The 21,676-nt window shown below is 44.2% G+C and overlaps 1 protein-coding gene across 1 annotated transcript in view; it reads right to left on the bottom strand.

Moving 5' to 3' along the window:
* The window catches only part of ERCC6L (ERCC excision repair 6 like, spindle assembly checkpoint helicase), a 33,004-nt gene extending 21,446 nt beyond the window's left edge, over nt 1–11,558 (bottom strand). Inside the window, exon 1 of the mRNA XM_039219860.1 lies at nt 11,488–11,558. Within this exon, the coding sequence (XP_039075791.1) occupies nt 11,488–11,555 (68 nt within the window). The 5' untranslated portion in view covers nt 11,556–11,558. The remainder of the gene's footprint in view (nt 1–11,487) is intronic.
* Between the last annotated feature and the right edge of the window lie 10,118 nt (nt 11,559–21,676).

The raw sequence follows: 21,676 nt of genomic DNA, 5'->3' as shown, positions 1-21,676 counted from the left end.
ATACTAGCAGATTATAACCTGCCCAGTCACTTAAGATCTGGCATGTGTGGTTTGAAAAACAACGACTTCAACTAAAATAAACTTTTGTGAGGGGGGAAAAAAAAAGAAAGAAAAACAATCCCTTTAAGATAGCACATTAAGCAGAATTCTGAGAAAGTCACTTCAACATTAATACAGTTTAGGGGCACCTGGGTGGCTCAGTTGGTTAAGCTTCCGACTTTGGCTCAGGTCATGATCTCACTGTTCTTGAGTTTGAGCCCCGCATCAGGCTCTGTGCTCACAGTTCAGAGCCTGGAGCCTGCTTCTGATTCTGTGTCTCCCCCTCTCTTTGCCCCTCCCCCTCTCACACTCTGTCTCTCTCTCAAAATAAATAAAACCTTTTTTAATAAATAAATTAAATAAATGCTTTTTATAAACAGCTCTGTTTAAAATCAAATCCTGGGGCACCTGGGTGCCTTAGTCAGTTAAACGGCCGACTTCAGCCCAGGTCATGATCTCGCGGTTCGTGAGTTCGAGCCCCACGTCGGGCTTTATGCTGACAGCTCAGAACCTGGAGCCTGCTTCCAATTCTATGTCTCCCTCTCTCTCTGCCCCTCCCCTGCTCACGCTCTGTCTCTCTGTCCCTCAAAAATAAACATTTAAAAAATTTTAATAAACAAACAAATAAATAAATAAAAGCAAATCCAGGGGTGTCTAAGTGGCTCAGTCAGTTAAACATCTGACTTCAGCTCAGGTTATGATCTCACAGTTCATGTGTTCGAACCCAACATTGGGACAGCGCAGAGCCGGCTTCAGATCCTGTCTCCCTCTCTCTCTTCCCCTCACCCATGTTGTCTCTCTCTCCCTCTCTCTCAAAAATAAATAAAGATTTTAAAAAATGAATCCAAAACATTGGGCCACTAGAGACCTAAATGGAAGAACTTGAGCTTAGCTATAAAACCCAGCCAAAAGTTAGATCCTAAGAATAACTGCTCCTGAATTAGCTCCAGTCAGAAGTAGCATGGAGGCACCAATCCCTTTGATGCCTGTGGAAGCTCTCACTGTGAACATTCTCCTGTAATAATCATCCAATGTTTCCAGGTCCTCCATGGGTGAAATTGTAACCACCGTGGTTGGAGGACATCTGACTAACCAAATAAGCTAAGAGATCTTCAGTTTTTTTTTTTTTAATGTTTTTTATTTATTTGTAGGAGAGAGAGAGACAGCGTGAGCAGAGGAGGGTCAGAGAGAGAGGGAGTCACAGACTGAAACAGGCTCCAGGCTCTGAGCTGGCAGTCAGCACAGAGCCCGACGCGGGGCTCGAACCCACAAACCGCGAGATCATGACCTAAGCGAAAGTCGGACGCTTAACCGACTAAGCCACCCAGGCGCCCCGAGATCTTCAGTTTTTCATCACAAAGGAATTAAGCACTCACCATGTGTCAAGCACCGTGCTAAACACTGGAGATACAGCAGAGAGCAAACCACGTCTCTGCCTTTGTGCAGCCTATAACAGGGGCTGACATTTATCAAAGAATCACATAAATAACTAGTTACAAACTATAATAACAGCATGAAGGAAAAGTATAGAAGGCTATTAGGGCATACAGCAAGGAAGCCCAGGGATAAGCAGCAGTGGGTCTCAAACCTCACAGAATTCTACCTTAATTCTTCAGGTTTGGTCCTTGCTGAATACAAGCAATGTGTAGCAGTCACAAAGCAAAGGCCTGTGGGGACAAGGCAAGTAACTGCAATGCGTGAAGATGCTGTGTGAAAAGCAACACTGGGGCACATGTGGCCTATTTAAAGGGGGCAGGCCATTATTGGTCTCTATATGGTAGTTAGAATTTCAGGAATAAAAGCCCAGGATTGCCAAGATCTTCTGACTATTGATGATCAGTGGGAAACTCTGATTTTTATGGGATTTCTCCGGATTTTTAAATGGTAACTAATGGGGCACCTGTGTGGCTCAGGCAGTTCAGTGTCCTACCCTTGGTTTCAGCTCAGGTCATGATCTCATGGTTCATGGGATAGAGCCCCGTGTCAGGCTCTGCACTGATGGTGCGGAGCTTGCTTGGGATTCTCTCTTTGCCCCTCCCCTGCTCCCCTTCTCTCTCTCTCTCTCTCTTTCAATAAATAAACATTTAAATGGTAACTAATGCAGAAGTGATAAAAACACTGGGCAGAACAAACTTATCTGTGAACATGGCTCATGGGCTGCCAATCTGTGATCTCTGGTTTATCTGAGCTAGAAAAAGCACCATTGGCTTTGGCTGGATCCCCTCTCCAAATGCTTTCTCCTAAAAAAAAAAAAAATGATAGGCCTGTGGTTCTCTGGACAGGAACCTACACAAGGTTTGGTTTGGGGCTTAACACTGTCCATCTATGTTCTATGTTTCACCTGTAAGTCTAATCACAGCAGTGTAAGGCTTTCTATAGTATTCATTATCACTGGCTTTGGACTCCACAGCTAAGAACTATCTGGACCAAACTATATGGGCCCAAAGAGATCCAAGGTTCTTAGTGCTCTTTGAGGTCCTTTTTTTACCCTGTCACAAAGAGATTATAAGCAGGCAGGAAGAGAAAGACCTAGTTTAAAGTGGGTAAAGGCAGGTAGGGATCTAGTCCCCCTCCTTTGTAACTTCCACCTGAAAATTTTGGTTGAACCGGGCAAATGTCCCTCTGCCAGAATAAACAGGAAGACAGCATCCTCTTACATGTTAGCAACATGCCCTCAGAAAGCAGCTGAACTTACTGGCTAATTACTCCGGAAAAAAACAACTAATTAATAATTATGTCAAAACCAAAATTATCTTTTTTTCCTGGCATAGCAGATGTGCTCTGGCATCCAGATGGATCATACCAGCCAATGTGCCTCAGCAGGAAACAGTTTCATCATTTGGGAGAGCATTTGGTGGCTAACATCCTGACTGGCCCTTTGGGATAAAGTCCAACTAAAAATGAAAAATTCTCCAGGAACAATATTCAGGTCCTTTAGAGTAGGTATAGACTTTTAGTACTTCCAGCCCCCAATCTGCCAGCCCAACATTATCTGGTTAGCCAGTGCATTGTAGTGCAAAACTCTGGGGCGAGCACTTATTCCAGAATTTGGGCAAACCTGGGGTTGTTTGGATAGAGGTTCTGAACCCTCCTCAAGTTTGCCTTCAATTCATCTTCAGGCCACCTCAGTGGGGAAGTGGAAAGACCTTCCATTAAGAGGAAAATAAAAATCTAAATGCCACAGGGGCACCTGAGTGGCTCAGTTGGTGAAGCAGTCGGCTTCCGCTCAGGTCATGATCTCACGGCTTGTGAGTTTGAGCCCTGCGTCAGGCTCTGTGCTGACAGCTCAGAGCTGGGAGCCTGCCTCGGATTCTGTCTCCATTGCCCTCTGCCCCTCCCCCACTCAAGTTCTGTCTCTCTCTCTCTGTCTCTCTCTAATAAACATATAAATAAACATTAAAATTGTTTTTAAAATCTAAAAACCATTACCTAGGTGATGGCTGCAATAATCATTAAACTGAATATCTGTTTTATACATTTTCCTATATATATCTTCTATTTCAGACAAAAGTCTTAAAAGAATATTATTTGCCCAAATACAATGCAATTTTGAATTTTTTTAAAAACAATTTTTTAAACGTTTATTTATTTTTTTGAGAGAGAGAGAGAGAGACCGAGCGCAAGTGGGGAGGGGCAGAGAGAGAGGGAGATACAGAATCTGAAGCAGGCTCCAGCCTCCGAGCTGTCAGCACAGACAAACTCATGAACCACAAGATCATGACCTGTCAGATGCTTAACTAACTGAGCCAGTGCAGTTCTGAATACTGATCTCATATCTTGCAACTTTGCTGAACTCTTTTATTAGCTCTTACAGTTTTTTGTAGGTTCATTAGGACTTTTATATAGAAAGGTCATGTTATCTGCAAATACAGGTAGTTTTACTTCTTTCTTTCCAATTTGCATGCCTTTTATTTCTTTTTCTTGGATATCTGCCATGGCTAGAACCTGAATTATAATGTTGAACAGAGTGGCAAAAGCAGACACCCTTATCATGTTCCTGATATAATGATGGAAAGCTTTCAGTCTTTCACTATTAAGTATAATGTTAGCTTTGAGTTTCTGTAGACACCTTTGATTAGACTGTGGAAGTTATCTTGGATTCCTAGTTTGTTGAGTTTGTACCATTCAAGGGTGCTACATTTTCTCAATGGCTTTTTCTGCACCTAATGAGAACATATGGCTTTGCCCTTTGGTTCTGGAGAAGTTTGATAGGTCCACTCTGAAGTAGAGATGTCAGGGAAGCAGTTGGATACATGAGCCTAGAGTTCAGAAGAGGTCAGAACTATAGACAAGACTGAAAATTCTCAGCATAAAGACGGAATTTAAAGCCAAGAACCTGAGGGCACCTGGGTGGCTCAGTCAGTTAAGCATCTGACCCTCGATCTCATCAGCTCAGGTCTTGATCTCATGGTCAAGAGTTCAAGCCCCATGTTGGGCTCCATGCTGGGCATGGAGCCTACTTAAAAAAAAAAAAAAAAAAAGAAGGCCAGCGGGGCACCTACGTGGCTCGGTCAGTTAAGCTTCTGACTTCAGCTCGGGTCATAACCTTGTGGCTCGTTAGTTCCAGCCCCGCATCAGGCTCTGTGCTGACAGCTGGGAGCCTGGACCCTGCTTCAGATTCTGTGTCTCCCTATCTCTCTGTCCCTCCCCCACTCACATTGTCTCTCTCAAAAATAAACATTAAAAAATTAAAAAAAAAATAAAACCAAGAACCTGGAAAAGATGACCAAAGGAAGGAGTATAATTAAAAAAAAAAAGAAAAGAAAGAAAACGGGGCACCTGGGTAGCTCAATTAAGCATCTGACTCTTGATTTCTGCTCAGGTTGTGCTCACATCTTGGGCTGTGCACGGACAGCATGGAGCCTGCATGGCATCCTTTCTCCATCTCTCTCTCTGCCCCTCCCCTGCCTATGCACACGCACTCTCTCTCAAAATAAATAAACACTAAAACAAGACAAAAACCATGGCACTCCAACACTGCGACACTAAGGACATTTACAGAAGAACTCCAGCTAATGAATACAAGAATAGTAGTTAGAAAATTACCACTTTGTAATCCCTATTGAAATAACTGATTTGGGCAATAATTATCAATGGATGAAAGGTCAATGGGGAATGGAGTACTCGCAGGATGCTAAAGTATCTCCAAAGTATTCTTTATTCATCATGGTGGGTGGGGGGGGGGTGGAATGCAACTCTGCAAAGGAGTGATCAAACTGTGACCATCTGAGCCCACTGACCAATCTTAACATTACTAAAAGTGGGAATATCAGACACTATATGCTTCCTGATATGATGCAATAAGAAGTACAGAGCCTCATCTTTGAAATAGTCATGGCACAAATAGTGACCCTTAATCTTTTTGTTTTCTTTGCTCTAGAATAGTGTTTAATATTTTTTAAGGTACAATTGACATATAACATTGTACTAGTTTCAGGTGTACAACATGATTCTGTATTTGTATATGTTATGAAATTATCACCACAGTAAGTCTAGTTAACATCTGTCACCATAGATAATTAGTTTTTTTTTTTACTTGTGATGAAAACTTTTTTCAAATTTACTCTCTTAGCAACTTTCAAGTATGTAATACAGTATTATTAACTATAGTCATATACTTAACTATATGACCATGCTGTATATTACATCCCCATTACTTATTTATAACTGGAAGTTTGTATCTTTTGACTTTCTTCACCTAGTTTGCCCATCCCCACCTCTGGCAACCACCAATCTGTTCTCTGTATCTATAAGCTTCTCTTTTGGGTTTGTTTGGGTTTTTTTTTTTGTTTTTTTTTTTACGATTCCACATATCTGTCTTTCTGTCTAACTTATTTCACTTAGCATAATGCCCTCAAGGTCCATCCATGTAGTCACAATGGCAAAATTTTATTCTTTTCTATGGCTGAATAATAATCTTGGGGGGGGGGGCACATTTCTTTCTCCATTCCATCAAGCCTTTAAATTTAAATTATAGGAGATAGGAGAACAAGCTTATGATACTACAAGGAAGCCATCAGACTAATCCAAATCATTGGCATAGAAATAAAAGTTGGGGGTGGGGAGGGATTGTTTTAGATTAAGAGACTTTTTTTAGGAGGGAGGGAGGGGGAGAGAGAGACAGAGAAAGAGAAAGAAAGAGAGGGAGATAGAGAGAGGAGGGAGAGAGAGAAAAAAAAATTCCCAAGGAGCCCTATGCAGGGCTTGAACCCACAAACCACGAGATCATAACCTGAGCCGAAATCAAGAGTCAGATGTTTAACCAACTGAGATACCCAGGCACTCCTAGAATAAGAGACCTAAGAAATATAACCAAATGCAGTGTGTGGACCTTCTTTGGGTCCTAATTCAAACAAACCAATTATAAAAAGACTAAAGACCACTTGAAAAATGTGAATATGGACTGTATATTAGCTGATATCAAGGAATTAGCTTGTTTTGTTACATGATACATTATAATGGTTTTGTAAGAATGTGTTCTTTTTAAAAAGACATGCAGCACTGGAGTACTTAAGGATGAAGTTAGATGATGTCTTAGAATTCAAAGTATGTTAGGGGCACCTGGGTGGCTTAGTCGGTTAAGCGTCCGACTTTCGCTTAGGTCATGATCTCGCGGTTCATGGGTTCGAGCCCCGCGTCCAGCTCTGTGCTGACTGCCAGCTCAGAGCCTGGAGCCTATTTCAGAGTCTGTGTGTCTCTCTCTCTCTGACCCTCCCCTACTCACACTGTCTCTCTCCCTCCTAGAAATAAAAAAATATATATATATAGAATTCAAAGTATGTTAGATGAAAAAAGTAAAGACATGAGGAGGAATCAGCAGAATCTGAGAAGCAGCAATCAGTAAGGTAAAGAGAAAATCAGGAGAGGGGCGCCCGGGTGGCTCAGGTGGTCGGGCCTCCGACCCTTGACTTCAGCTCAGGTCATGATCTCATGGTTTCATGAATTCGAGCCACACATGGGCTGTGCTGACAGCGCAGAGCCTGCTTGAGATTCTCTCTCTTTCTCTGCCCCTTCCACACTCACACTCTCTGCCTCTTTCAAAATAGATAAACTTAACAAAAAGAAAAAAAGAAAAAGAAAATCAGGACAGTGAGGAGTCCTGGAAGCCAAATGAATCAAGTGCCTCATGGAGAAGTGATCAACGCTGTCAAATACTGCTGGTAAATCAAGGAACATAAGGATTACAAAGTGACCATTAGATTTATGAAATCACTAGTGACCTTGACAAAAGCAGTTTGAGTGACAGGAGACAGTGGGTGACACAGAGAACAGAGAAAGAGAGCAGCAGTCAGGTGACAGCATGAGAGTAGGGACAGCACAGATACATACAAATAGGTGACACAAGGAGAGCAAGTGACGTAGACAGTGAGTGGGAGACAAAAGGTAGGCAACACGAGAGACAGGGTGGGTGACAGAGGTAAGCAGAGGGTGGCTGACTCTACCAGTTAATTAATTGCCTCTCAGTTCCAAATTCACCCCTCAATACCTGTTCTGTGACAATGGGCAGAATTCCTTTCAGCATATCCTTTACAGCAAACACGATGTTAATCCTTCTCAGTAGAGGGTGCCTGAGGGACACTACAGGAGGAAGGGGCTCTCCTGAAGTTGCCGGGCAGCTGCACAGGGGGCCAACAGTGTAGCCCACAACCACACACCCAGAACATCTCGTCCCTCAATGACCTTGAAGCCTCCCCCTGGCCTGGCGATAACCTTCATGCAGCCCTCTCACATAGAAACCAGCTCCCCCAGTGGCTCGCCTGTGGCCTGGGCCCTCATCGCACCAAGAGTTGCTGATAGCCTGCTCACCACCTGCACTCCAGAAGGTCGCTTCCTGCTGGCCCAGGGGATGCAGACCAGACAAAGCATTTCTCTGCTACACAGTGGGCTGAACTACACCTTCTCCAAGAGGTCTGAACCTCAGCCTTGGGGAGGGGATGCGCTTCCAAGTTTGTCCTTCCCTGGGTACTCCCCCTAACCCCAAGGACACCATATGGTTTTCGTTTTTCTTATAGTCACTCATTTATCAGTTTAATAATTCTTTATACTGAAATTCCTGTTTTAATATGCTGTATGGTTTCTACCTCCTAACTGGACCCAGGATACAGTGACAGAGAGAAAAAGAGAGTAGGTGACAGAATGAAAGAATGGGTGACAGAGAAGGAAAGTGAATGACAAGGTGGGTAAGAGAGAATGGGTAACAGGGGTATAGAGTGGGGGGCAGAGATCATGGGTGACAGAGGGCATGGGTGACAGAGAAAGCAGGGAAGAGGCAACAGTGGGGAGGATGACAGACACAGCAAGAAGGTGGGATGGAAGAATAAGTGGATGAGACAGAATGGATGACGGTGTGAGCAGGAAGAGGACAGTGTAGACAGATGGGTGACAGAGGAGAGAGAAGGGGGGCCACAGAGAGGATGTAGTGGGTGACAGTGAATGAGAGAAGGAGCAAGAAAATACGAGTGCCAGAGAGAGTGAGTGACAAAGGTGGGTGACAGTGGGGAACAGGAAGAAACAGGACAGAAGTGGGGAAAAGAAGATGGTGGGCAAGAGAAGAGCTGTGGGATGGGCATGACAGGCACCCAGAGCGTGTGACAGAGTCACTTCGTCTGACGGAAGATGTGTGTGAAAAAGAAAACATGGGTGCAGAGAGTGTGTGACAGCAAGTTTCAAAGTTTTCTTTCAGCTGTTAGGCAGAGAGCTGAAGAAGGTGGGACAGCAAGAGACAGGAGGGAGGGAGGAAGAGAGGCAGACATGTGAGAGCAGAGTGTGCCAAGGAGGACTAGCAGCAGTGAAGAAGGTAGAGAAGGTGATGCTTCGTGTGAGGGGGCTTTGGTGTAGGTTGGATTTGGAAGAGGACTGGAGAGACAGAGAAAGACTTGGAGAAATAAAAGAGTCTGTGAGTTGAGGGGCTATGAGAGGCAGGGGGCTGTGAGGCAGAAGATCCTGACTGTGAGAGAAGGGCTGAGCATAGACGGGAGCAAGGGAGTTTGGGAATGTTCAGGAAAGAGCACATGAGAGCAAGGAAGAGACAGGTGACTGTGTAAGAGGCAGTGTTGGGGAAATCTAGGCACCTGCTTGCTCAGGGAAGGGAGGGGAGGGGGTTAAATGGCTTAAGCCTTACTATCCCCATTTTTCCGATGAGAACATTGAGGCTCAGAACAGTCAAGTGACTCAATTAAGGCTTCCCAGCTAGCAGAGCCATTATTTGAACCACAAATGGCCCAACTCCAAAGCTAGTGCTCTACCACACCACACTGCTCCCTGTTTTCCCCAAATCTTCCTTAAGGACGTCATGGAACTTAGTCTAAAGATGTGATTTTACTCCCCAGTGAGACCATTTAGCTTTTAACAACCTTTCTTTTTTTGAAAGGGAGACAGAACTATTTCACTGGCCCAATTTATTTGCTTGTAAAAGATCAAAATTTAAAACTTCTGTGCATCAAAGGACACTACCAACAGAGTGAAAAGGCAACCTACAGAGTGGGAGAGAAGATCTGCAAATCATGTTCATAGCAGCACTCTCCACAATAGCTAAAACATGGAAAGAGCCTAAATGTCCATCAACAGATGAATGGATCAAGAAGATGTGGTTTATCTATACCATGGAATACTACATGGCAATGAGAAACAATGAAATCTGGCCATGTGTAGCAACATGGATGGACCTTGAGGGTGTTATGCTGAGCGAAATAAGTCAGGCAGAGAAGGACAAATATCATATGTTTGCACGTATAGGAGGATTAGGAGGAACTTGACGGAGGAACAAGGGGGAGAAGAAGGGGGAAATTGTTGGGGAGAGGGAGGGAGGCAAACCATGAGAGACTCTTGAATGCTGACAAAAACTGAGGACTGATGGATGTGGGGGGGAGGGGGATGGGCATGGAGGAGGACACTTGTGGGATGAGCACTGAGTGTTATGTGGAAACTAATTTGACAATAAACTATTTGTAAAAATAAATTAATTAATTAATTAAATTAAATTAAAATCCAAAAAAAAAAAAAGATCTGCAAATCATATCTGATAAGGAGTTAATACCCAAAATACGTGAAGAAAAAACAACCCACCTGACTAAAAACTGGGCAAAGGATTTGAATGGGCATTTCTCCAAAGAAGATATACAAATGGCCAATAAGCACATGAAAAGATGCTCAATATCACTAATCATTAGAGAAATGCAAATCAAAATCCCAGCCACTTCATTATCATTAGGATGGCTAGTAACAACCACAATGAAACCAGAAAATAACAAGTGGTGGCAAGAATATGGAGACATTGGAACCCTTGTACACTGCTGGAGGGAATATAAAATGATGCAGCTGCAGTAAAAGACTGTATGGAAGTTCCTCAAAAAATTAATAACAGAATTACCCTGTGATCCAGCAATCCCACCTCTGGCTAGATATCTGAAAGAATTGAAAGCAGGATCTCAAAGAGAGATTTGCACACCCATGTTCAAAACCAGCTCTGTTCACAATAGTCAAGAGATGAAAGTAACCCAAGTGTCCATCAACGGATACATGGATAAACAAAATGTGGTATGTGCACACGATGGAATATTATCCCGTCCTAAAAAGGAAGGAAATCCTGTCACATGTCAGACACAATACTGATGAACTTTGCTGAAAGTATGCTCAGTGAAATAAACCCATCACATAAAGACAAATACTGTATGATGCCACTTGTACGAGGCCCCTGGAGTTAAATGTACCAGGACGGAAAGTAGAATGATGGTTGCCAGAGGCTGGCGGAGAGGGGAGGGAGTTCTTCAATAGGAAGTTTTCATTTTGCAAGATGAAGAGTTCTGGAGGTGGATGGTGGTGCTGCTTTAACAACAGTATTAATGGATTTAATACCACTGAACTGTATACTTAAGAATGGTTAAATTATGTTGTATGTATTTTATCACAGCTTTCAAAAACAGTTTACATCTCATTCTCACTTCACCATGTCCCCCACCCTTAGCCCTATAGTGAACACAAGCGTCTCCTCTTGTGAAGCTGGCCCTGTAGATGGCCTATTTCCTCCTTTAAACCTATACTATGCCTTGCACGTTATACCTCTTCCAGCACTCATCGAACATTATAGCGATTACTGGTTTACCTATCCCTTTCCACTACCAAATTATAAGCAGTGTGCAGGGGCAGTATTTCACTCCTCTCTGTATCCCCTAGGCCTGGTGGCAAGACTCAAGAAAGGCTTGATCAGTGGAAGTTCTGGCTTTTAAGGAGTTCATGCTGGAGAGCTATCTGACCAAAGAAGGGGGCACCGGGAGGCTCCCCAGGTTTTAGAAATCTGAGCAGATTCCCACGCCCTGCTCCGAGAACGCAAGGGCGAGTCTCACAAGGCTCCGCCTCAGCAGTCTGGGTCCCTGGAAGGGTCCGAGGGCTTCCCACCCCCACTCCCGGCCAGAACCTATGAGCTAGACCCGCCCAGCGGCCCAGACATACCTCAGGTAACGAGCAGCCTGCTCAGGGCTTAAGGCCGCGGCTTCCGCACTCCCTCGGGACGCCTCCATGACCCCCAGCTTGGGTTGCAGGTATCTCAGCGATCAAATTTCGCTCGCTCCCGCCCTGCGCCTGCGCCGTGCACCGGGAGGCGGGGCAGGGCAACAGTCGGCCTCGTGGCTGGCCAATCGGCAGCGCCGCCCTCCGCGCCACCGCCAGAGCCCGCCCGCTAAGGTCGCGCGCCTGCGCCTACGCGCGCTGAAGGCGGTCCCAGCCCCAAAGGAGCGGGAGGGGGTTGTGTCCTCTTCTCTCTTGCGTTTTCAATTCGGCTCAAGCCGTGCTTCAGCACATTCGAGCGTGTGCGTGTGCTAGCTATCCTCGTGAGTGAAGTAAAATGCCTGATATAATCCCATTTTAGTGGCCCCTAGAGATCCTCCATAGCCTGTTCCCCCCAAATATCCTTCATTCCATGCTTGCCGTTGCCTGGCATTGAGCATGCTTTGAATTCAAACACCCTGGGAGGCATGGTTCACGTGACTTAAACTCACATTGAAGAAGGGTCTTCAAGAGCCAAGCCAAAGCTCTCATTTAAGAAATGTAAGTAGTGCTTCTGGGTGTTATATGGAAACCACTTGACAATAAACTATTTGTAATAATAAATAAATAGATAAAATATAAGTAGTGCTTTAAAAAAAAAAAAGGAGTGCTGTAATGTATGGTCACCATTACTTTAGAAGCTCTAACTAGGATGCCATCATTTTCAAAGGCAGAGCTCAGAGCTTGGGGCAGGAAACGCGGTGACAATAAGTGACTTGCTTGGACGATCCTCAGTTGGAGGTTGTGGGCCAACAAAAATTGTCCTTGTTCATACAGCGATGAAAACATGGACATTGATATTCTTCAAGGCACTGATTAACATCCAGTATTTGAAAGCTCACCTATTGACCCAGTCATGCCTGCCATAAGTCCAGAGGATTTTAAGCTTTTTGTAAATATCATAGATCATTAGGAGTTTAAAAAAGTGATTTTCTAAAAAGAGAATATGGGATATTTTCCTGGTTCCATGACTTTAAGTCATATTTTCTTTTTTTTTTATTTAAAAAAAATTTTTTAACGTTTTATTTATTTCTAGGAGAGAGAGAGAGACAGCGTGAGCAGGGGAGGGTCAGAGAGAGAGGGAGTCACAGACTGAAACAGGCTCCAGGCTCTGAGCTGGCAGTCAGCACAGAGCCCGACGCGGGGCTCGAACCCACGATCCGCGAGATCATGACCTAAGCGAAAGTCGGACGCTTAACCGTAAGTCATATTTTCATATGGCTTTAAACCTCCTGTTAAGAGGGCTTTTAGTACACTACTACTATCCCCGTCTTCAGATATGAAAACTGAGGCTCGGGGACATAAAGTGACTTTGCTTAAGGTTCCAGAGAACCTTAGCAGAAATAACAGAGCCAGAATTCAATACCGGGTTTATATGGGTTTATATGGAAAATCCGTGCTCCTTCACTGTGTCCACTGCCTACTGCCGGAAAGAAGAGGAGAGTAGTGGGAAATGAGGTTGATGAAGTAGTTGGAAGTCAGTTTGTGAAAGAGCTTGTTTACCTTGTTTACGTGTTTAATCACTTCTTTCCCTGGAGGCAAGTTTGGATTGGGGTGGGTAGAGTGTGCAGGGATTCTGAGTACCCAAAGTAGGACTGTGATGAGAAGAAGGGCTGTGGGAAGAATTCCATAGAAATGATAAAAGAGATGGGAGCACAAAAATCTTCATCTCCAGCCTGGGGAAGGCCATCTCCAGGTGTGCTTTGGCTCAGTGTCTACCATCATCTCTTACATTATCTTTGGAACAGTTGAGAACTCCAAATGAAGCAAAGCAAAACCCTGATTGCTGTCTCAGGCAGCTATGGAGAAAAGCCAGAAGGAACTCCCTCAGGATCCAGGCTCCCACCTCCCTGCTTCGTAGCTATCAAGGACCCCCAAAGGCTCTGAATATTGGGAAGAAAGGACCAGGCTTACTGTTTGCCTGCCCTTAGATTACTGGATTGTTCTCAGTACCATTCTCATACAGCCACAGGACTCCTCCTTTTTTGTTAAGCTTTATTTATTTTGAGAGAGAGAGAGAATCTCAATCAGGCTCCGCACCATCAGCCCAGAGCCCAATATGGGGTTAGAACTCACAAACTGTGAGGTCATGATCTGAGCTGAAACCAAGAGTCGGAGGCTTAAGCAAGTGAGCCACTCATGTACCCCAGGACTCCCTTTTCTTTAAAACCCACTAAGTCTTCTAGCTCTCTTTCCCTCCCCCTCAGTCCCACATTCACCACCTTTGGTCCCTTCTCAGTGCCTTCTGGAGTCCCATCTCTCACCGAGGGGTGCCAGGGACCCAGGAAACTCATCACCCTGGACTCCTAGTCTTCCTTTCTAAAGGGTAACACATGCTCATAGACCAGAAATAAGAGAGGGGTTGGGGAGAATTTAGGGTGGATAAGTGGAGAAAATGGAAATGAATCAAAATAAGTTATTACTATATCCCATTTATGTATCAGACCCTGTTCATAGTACTTTATATTAATTCTCTTGACTCTTCCTCATTTCATGTCTACCCTCAGAGAAAGGGCCTCCATTCCCCCTGCTTTCCCCAAGGGAATGGAGTTTCAAAAGCCTTCCCTAAGTATTGTTAATTTTTAAAGTGTGCTAATGGTATTGTTGTATTTTTTTAAAGTCCTTATCTGCTAGAGATGCATAATGGAGTGTTTTCAGATAAAATCATATGACATCTGGGGTTTGTATTAAAATACTCCAGAAGGGAGAAAGATGAGGAGGGGGAAAGATGAGCATAGACTGGCAAAATGTTGATTATTGTTGAAGTATGTTACAGAGGTTCATTGTCCTCTTCTCTCTGCTCTGCCTGTTCGAAATTTTCCATAATAAAAATTTAAAAAAACTTTGCTATCTAATCTGGAAATAACACTGAGTCACTCGTACTCAAAGACCGGAAATAAGATAATGAGGCCTTGTGGGGGAGCTCAGAATGGGTAAATGGAGAGATGGATGAGGCAGACTAAGAATAATAGCTATTACTAATATAGCACTTGAGTGCTAAGCCTTGTTCCCCATGGTTTACATATATTAAGTCTTTTCATCCTCACAACAACCTTATTAGGTAGAGTATGCTATTATAATCCGCCCTTTATAGGTAAGGAAACTGAGGCACAGAAAGACAGAACAACTTCTACCAGCTTACACAGCTTGTGAGTGGTAAAGCTGGGCTTCAAACCCAGACACTCTGGTTTTTGACTTTTTGCTTTTAGACATTATGCTAGTTAGATATAGAAAGCAGCTGATAGGCAAAGATAAGGGTTCATTCATCCATTTACTTATTCCTGTATTTAATAAATATGTGTTGAGCCTTTACAAGATGGCCAGGCAAGCATCTGGGTGCTAGGATACAGTGGTGAGAAAAACAGACTGGTTCTTGCTATCAAGAGCTTGAAGTTTGGGGATTTGTGGGGAGACTTGAAATAATAATCATGCAAGCATGTGGAAAATCACAAACTATGATGAAGGCACAGAAAGAGAGCTCCAGGGAATTCTGAGAGCACATGGTGAGGTACCTGACCCAGTGTGAAGGGGCTGGGAAAGTTTTTCTGAAGAAGTAACATCTGAGCTGAGAGCTGAAGGATGAGATTTTAAAAGGGAAGGGAAGAGCATTTCAGGCAGAAGGAAGGGCACAACCAAAGTTCTGAAGCAGGAGAGAGCTTGATGCACATAAAGAACTGAAAAGGGATAGGGGCGCCTGGGTGGCTTAGTCGGTTGGGCGTCCGACTTTCGCTTAGGTCATGATCTCGCGGTTCGTGGGTTCGAGCCCCGCGTCGGGCTCTGTGCGGACTGCCAGCTCAGAGCCTGGAGCCTATTTCAGAGTCTGTGTCTCCCTCTCTCTCTGACCCTCCCCTGCTCGCTCTGTCTCTCTCTCTCTCTCCTAGAAATAAATAAAAATATTTAAAAAAAAAAAAAAGAACTGCAAAGGGATAAAGTGGTTGGAGCAAAGCCTAGGACACTAGAGTTGGAAGAGTTTTTTGGAGTCTAGTCCAATGATACAGGTGAGGGAACTGCCACTGGGAAAGAAGGAAGTGACTGGTCCTAGGCTATACCCTGAATTGGTGGCAGAAACGGGACTCATTCGAGGTTCCTTGACTTCCAGCCCAGTACTCTTTCCAGCACAGACCTTGGCTTCCCTGCATATTAGGAGGAGGGAAGCCAAATGGGTGTCAGCAAAATGTTGCTCATACGGACTCAGAATGGAAGAGAGTGTTTTCGGAGATAGGTAGAAATAACCAAATGGAATCCTCATGGACAAGGAGACTAAGAGTGAGTTTGGGGCAGAAAAGAGAAGTAATTTGGAAACAGGGAGAATTTAATCCGTGATTCCCAGACACCTAACTAGGCTTTTATCCCACTATTTATAGCAAAGGTTCTAAAGTAGGTGGTATTTGGCGGGGTGGAGTGGGGAGTTGGAGAAGAATACTGGGGCAGATGTCTTCAGCCCCTCTTTTGAGGCAGAGGAGAGAGAGTCCTTTCCAGTTCAGCGGCCCAGCTGTGCATCATCTCCAGCTCTGCCGGAAGGGGGAGCCAGAAACCCAGTTTCCTATGAATGGCAGCTGTCCTGGTCCCCCACTGGATAAATTCTTACTGGAAGCTAGTCAAGTCAGTCCAAGATGCTGTGGAAATGACAGGAGCTGAGGAGAAAGAGGGAGCCAAGAGTTAGGATTATCCTCAGGGTCTTTGCACTAAATTGCAGTCTTTGGTAAGTGTCTCCTAAACGTGCCTCCTAGGGTTTGAGCTGAAGCAGGGAGTCACCAAAGGGTAAGGAATCATTTGACAGGACAGTGGGCTACCTCATCCACTCCCCAAACTTCACAATTTTGTCTCTAGCCTCATCTTTTCTCCTGAGTTTCAGTCCTAGATGACCAACTGGCTATAGGACATATCTTCCTGGAAGCTCAACCTCAACATGGCACTGAACTCATCTCCTACCTTCCCCTAGACCTGTTCCCTCAATATCCCTTACTTTCAAGAACAGCATTAGTAACACACCCCCTGCCCCCAGTTGTTCAAGTCAGAAACTGGAAAGCATCTTTCCAATTCACCAATATGTCTTGTTGACTCTACCTCCAAAATACATCCCAAACCCAAACACTTCTCTTCAGCAACTCTGCCACCATTCTGGTCCATGACACTGACATCTCTTACCTGCCTCATTTCAATAGCTTCCTGACTTTCTTCCTGCTTTCAGTTGTGCCTGCTCCCCACTGTTCATGCATCTAGAAACCAGAGTGATCTTTCAAAAACACCAATCTGATCATGTCATGGCCCTTTCTAAACCCTTTGAAGCCTCTCCCTTGCTCTCAAAATCAAGTCCACCTCCTCAGCATGGTTTCAAGGCCTTCCTTATCTGGTCTCTGACTGATCTTCCTGCCTTATGACTCACTTCTCCATGACATGAGCATGCACACACTCTCAAACACATACACACATATACATACATCACTCTTCTCACACTGAACCACTTCTACTCACTCAAATCTTGCCTCACATGCTGTTTCCTCTGCCTGGACTTTCTTTCCTTCCTTTTTGTCTCACTATCTCCTATTCACTCCTTGGCTCTCAGCTCAAGTCTCCATTCTTCTAAGGACCTTCCATAATCCTTCCCAACAGTCATCCTCTGTGACACAATGTGACACGCCCTGCCTTTATCATTGGATTTAGTCCATGGAATGTGGCTGTCCAGTTACCTCTGGCTCACCCATGATCATGTGAGCTCTGTGAAGGACAGATATGACTTTTTCACAATTATAGCTTCAGAGAGCTTAGCACAGTACCTGCATATAGTATCTAATAAGCGAATATTTGTTGGAAGGATGGATGGATGGATGGATGGATGGATGGATGGATGGATGGATGGATGAATTTGTCAATTTACCAGTCTCAAAGGTGAGCAATAGACACCATGATGGAGAGCTATAATGAGGCTATGAGTAAGAATGATACATCCAAAATATCAGTGGGGGCCAGGAACCAAGGAGGAAGGGAGGTCCAAACGTGTCCATCCCAGCCACACTTCTTGCCAGCACTGTGCCTGTCTCCCTCTTAAACCTCCCTCAGGATGGACTTGGAAATAGCACAAAGGAATGAGTTACACCCAGGAATGGGATACCCTCCCTTCTATTCTCTTCCAGAATCTTGTGCTGGGAGAAAGCCACCCATGTTTGGCTGTGAAATAAATGGGCTCCAGCCAGTGTTGGTGGACTCTCCATATCCCCTGTACATACTTGTTCCCCAAGTCAAGAGCATTTCTGGAAGCTCTCGTGATCTCCTTCTCAGCTTTCCATCTTCCTGCAGCAGCAGAGAAACCCTCCCTACATGGCATGAGCTCCTATTGTAAAAGCTAAAGTCAAAGCTCCTCCCTGTGTCAGCCCAAGAAGGGACTCCTATGGGCACCTAATTTGAACCTTTGTGGTCCTTTGCCCTTCCTTTTAGGCACTAAAAGAGACAGACAGTAGAAACTACAAGCTCTTGAGGGGAGGGTGAGGGTTACATTTTTCTACAGCCCTTTGAAAGCCTTGGCCCCCTGCCCAGATCTGAGTCAGGAACTGTATGTCCCAGATAATTGGCTTCCCAGCCATTGCTGTGAGCGTAAAGAGCCTAGGGGCCCTTGTTGGATGCTCTGTTCAAATCAGCCAAGAAGGGCAGGGTGAAGACGACACAGCAGGGGGGAATTTGGCCAGTCTAGGCCTCCTAGACTATGTGTGGAGGGAAGGGGCAGATACATGACACCAAGGCACACTGAGGGCATGGCAAGTCCCCAGCAGAGAGCTCCTCTCACAGCCCAGCTGCATCACTCCCAGAGCCAAGCCTTCCCAACTCCCCTTTCAAGGGAACCGATGGCTTTGTGAATTCCTATTTTATGCCAGGCCCTTTCCCCACAACAAGCAAGAAATTGCTGTTCTCTTCTACCAGTCGCAGGAACAAAGGCTCAGATTGGTTAACTGTTTTACACAAAGTCATGCAGCAAGTACACAGCAGATTCAAAGAGACCAGGACCAGGCCTTCAACTTCCAGACCCTTGGTGAATGGTTCCCAAGGCTACTAGAAAATGATTCTCCCTTTCAGTGAGCAGGTAGGCAGACTGAGGACAATGGCTGTGAGGGGATCCAGAAAGTCACATTCCTTCTATGCCTAGGAAGGACATAGCTTGCTCCATCCAGAAGAAAACATGTCTTTGGCCTTTGACATACACCATATCCAGGTAGTCACAATGGGTCACGCAATAAGGTCAAGTTTCATACATGGAAAATTTTAGGGTGGTGACAGTAAAAGACTTATGGTCTCATATCAGAGAGTAAGAGAACAGTTTAGATGAATGAAGCAGTCCAAGAAGCCAGACAGATCCACAGAAGGAAGACTGACAATGCACCCCTAACTCCTCAAATCTCCACAGCCCTGTACGTTCACTTGGATTGAAGAACCAATCATCAGATGCAGTTGCCAGAGGGCATATTTGGGAATTCAGAGAAGCAGGGACCCTCTGGCACTGATTATTAGCATATCAGGGGTTCTCAACCCTAGATTGATGTTAGAGTCACTGGAGATCTTTTAAATAATATTGTATTTGCAATATATGTATCTGACAAAAATATAGTATCGAGAACATATAGAGAACTCCTACAAATCAATAATAAAATGACAACCTAAAAATATGGGCAAAACACTCAAATAGACACTGCATTGAACAGGATATATGAATGATTGGTGAGCCAATGAGAAGATGACCAACATAGTCATTAGGGAAATGCTATTTAAAATCACAATGAGATACCACTATGTACCCAAGAGAATCACTATAATTAAAAAGATAGACAAGAGGTGCCTGGGTGGCTCAGTTGGTTAAGCATCCAACTTCAGCTCAGGTCATGATCTAACGGTTTGTGGGTACAAGCCCCATGTCGGGCTCTGTGCTGACAGCTAGCTCCGAGCCTAGAGTCTATTTCAGATTCTGTGTCTCCCTTTCTCTCTGACCCTCCCCTTCTCATGCTGTCTCTCTCTCAGAAATGAATAAAACATTAAAAAAATTTTTTTTAAAGAAAGGTCGTTTCCTCTGGCAAGAGTGTGGGCATCGACTGGGACAGTGGAAATGGTCTATGTTTTTATGGGGGCAGTGGTTACACACTGCCCACAAGTATCACAATTCATTGAACTCTATGCTTAAGACCTATGCATTGTACTTCATGTAAATTATGCCTCCACTTTAGAAATCATATCTAGGCCCCACCTCTGACTAATTAAATCAGAATCTCTAGAGGTGGGGCCTGGGCAAGGACATTTTTTAAATCTCCCCAGGTGGCACTAATGTTCAGCTGTTCTGAGAACCATTGATTAATATCACCACCACCTTTCCTTAGCAACAGAGACATTTCAAAGGTCCCTGTCAAAAAAAAAAAAAAAAAAAGTCCCTCCTAGGATCACCAGCAGAGGTAGACCGATGGGAACAGGTGAGTGGGGGTAGGCACTTACCAATAGGTCTCAAAGATGTTTCATATCAATACATATAAACACTGAATTTTAAACTTTAAAATGGTTATACTAGTGAATGAAATGTTATGTGAATTTCACTTCAGTTTAAAAAATAAAAAAGAAATCAGGATCTTCCTTAGGTTTAATGGCTGTGTATATTCCACTGTAAGAGTGTACTTTAATTTATTTGACCCATCACCTGCTGGTAGATATTTTTCCAATCTTTTATTTTATTTTCTTATTTTAGAGAGAGCATGAGTAGGGGGGAGAGAGAGAGAGAGAGAGAGAGAGAACATCTGAAGCAGGCTCCATGCTCTGTGCAGAGCCTGATCCCATAAACTATAAACTTGGGATCCTGACCTGAACCAAAATCAAGAGTTGGGTGCTCAACCTACTGAGCCACCTAGGAACCCCTCTAATCTTTTGCTATTACAAATATTATGGCAGTAAATATATATTCTGGCACATGCATGTTTGTGAATATGTGTCAGTATATCTGTAGGATACTGTCCTAAAGGTGGAATTGTTGGAGTCTCAGTGTATGTGTCTCTCATTTTGATAGAAGCTGCTAAATTGCCTTCCATCAGGGATGAGCAAACTTACATTCCTATCAACAATATATGAGGATGCCTGTTTCCCCACACCTTTGGTAACAGTGTTTTCCAACGTTTTGATCTTCACCCTTCCGATTATTAAAAACTTTTATTTTGCATTTCCCTGAAGAGTAGGTCTTCACTGAGACAAGTCAAGTTGAGAACAAGGGTGTCCTTTTGGAGGTAGAGATGGAGGCAGGTATCCCCTGTATCCTGGGCAGATATCTGTTCTAGCTTCGGGTTGGCTCTGAACAAGTCACCAAGAATCCCAAGAACTCTTTACCAAATATTAAGGACTCCCAAATGTCTTTCTTAGGTCCAAATCTCTCACTCGAGCCCCGGACTCCTATATCAAGGCCTCCCTGACATCTCATACTTAAAATATCCAAAAGTATGGGTTCCCAACCCACCCTCAAACCTGATCTGCTCCAGTCTTTTCCACCTCTCTAAATGGCACCACCTTTCACCCAGTTGTTCAAGCCCCAAACCTAGAAACTAGAAATGTTGTCTCTTCTCTGTCCCTCATCCAATCCATCACCAAGACCTGCAGGCTCTATCTCCAAAATATGTCCTGAATCTCTCCACTTTTCCCTACCCAACTGCAAGCACCCAAGCATAAGCCACCTGGCATTTACCAATGGCTTCCTAATTGGCATCCCTACTCCCATTCTTGTTTCCCAGTCCATTTTTCTTATTAAGGTAATCTAATTTATTCTTCAAGCAGCAGCCAATAATTTTTCTAAAAATAGAAACCAGATCACATCACTCCTTTGCTTGGAATCTTTCATCAGTTCACAATGCACTTAAAATACCATCCAAACCCCTTACCATGGCCCACAAGTCCCTATAACTTGACCTGTCCAAAGCTCACCTTGCTTGTTCATTTCACCTTAACCACATTGACTTTCTTTGTCTTCTTCAAACAACCAAGCCCATTTCCACCACAGGGTCTTTGCATTTGCTATTCCTTCTACCAGGAACACTTTTCCCTAAAATCTTAGCATGGCTGGCTCCTTCTTATCATCCAGATCTCA

The sequence above is a fragment of the Hyaena hyaena genome, unplaced genomic scaffold (genome assembly GCF_003009895.1).
Source record: "Hyaena hyaena isolate Hyena2069 unplaced genomic scaffold, ASM300989v1 scaffold_844, whole genome shotgun sequence".
Lineage (NCBI taxonomy): Eukaryota > Metazoa > Chordata > Mammalia > Carnivora > Hyaenidae > Hyaena > Hyaena hyaena.
The sequence above is the reverse complement of the archived record's forward strand: the minus strand, read 5'-3'. Positions and strand labels throughout refer to the sequence as shown.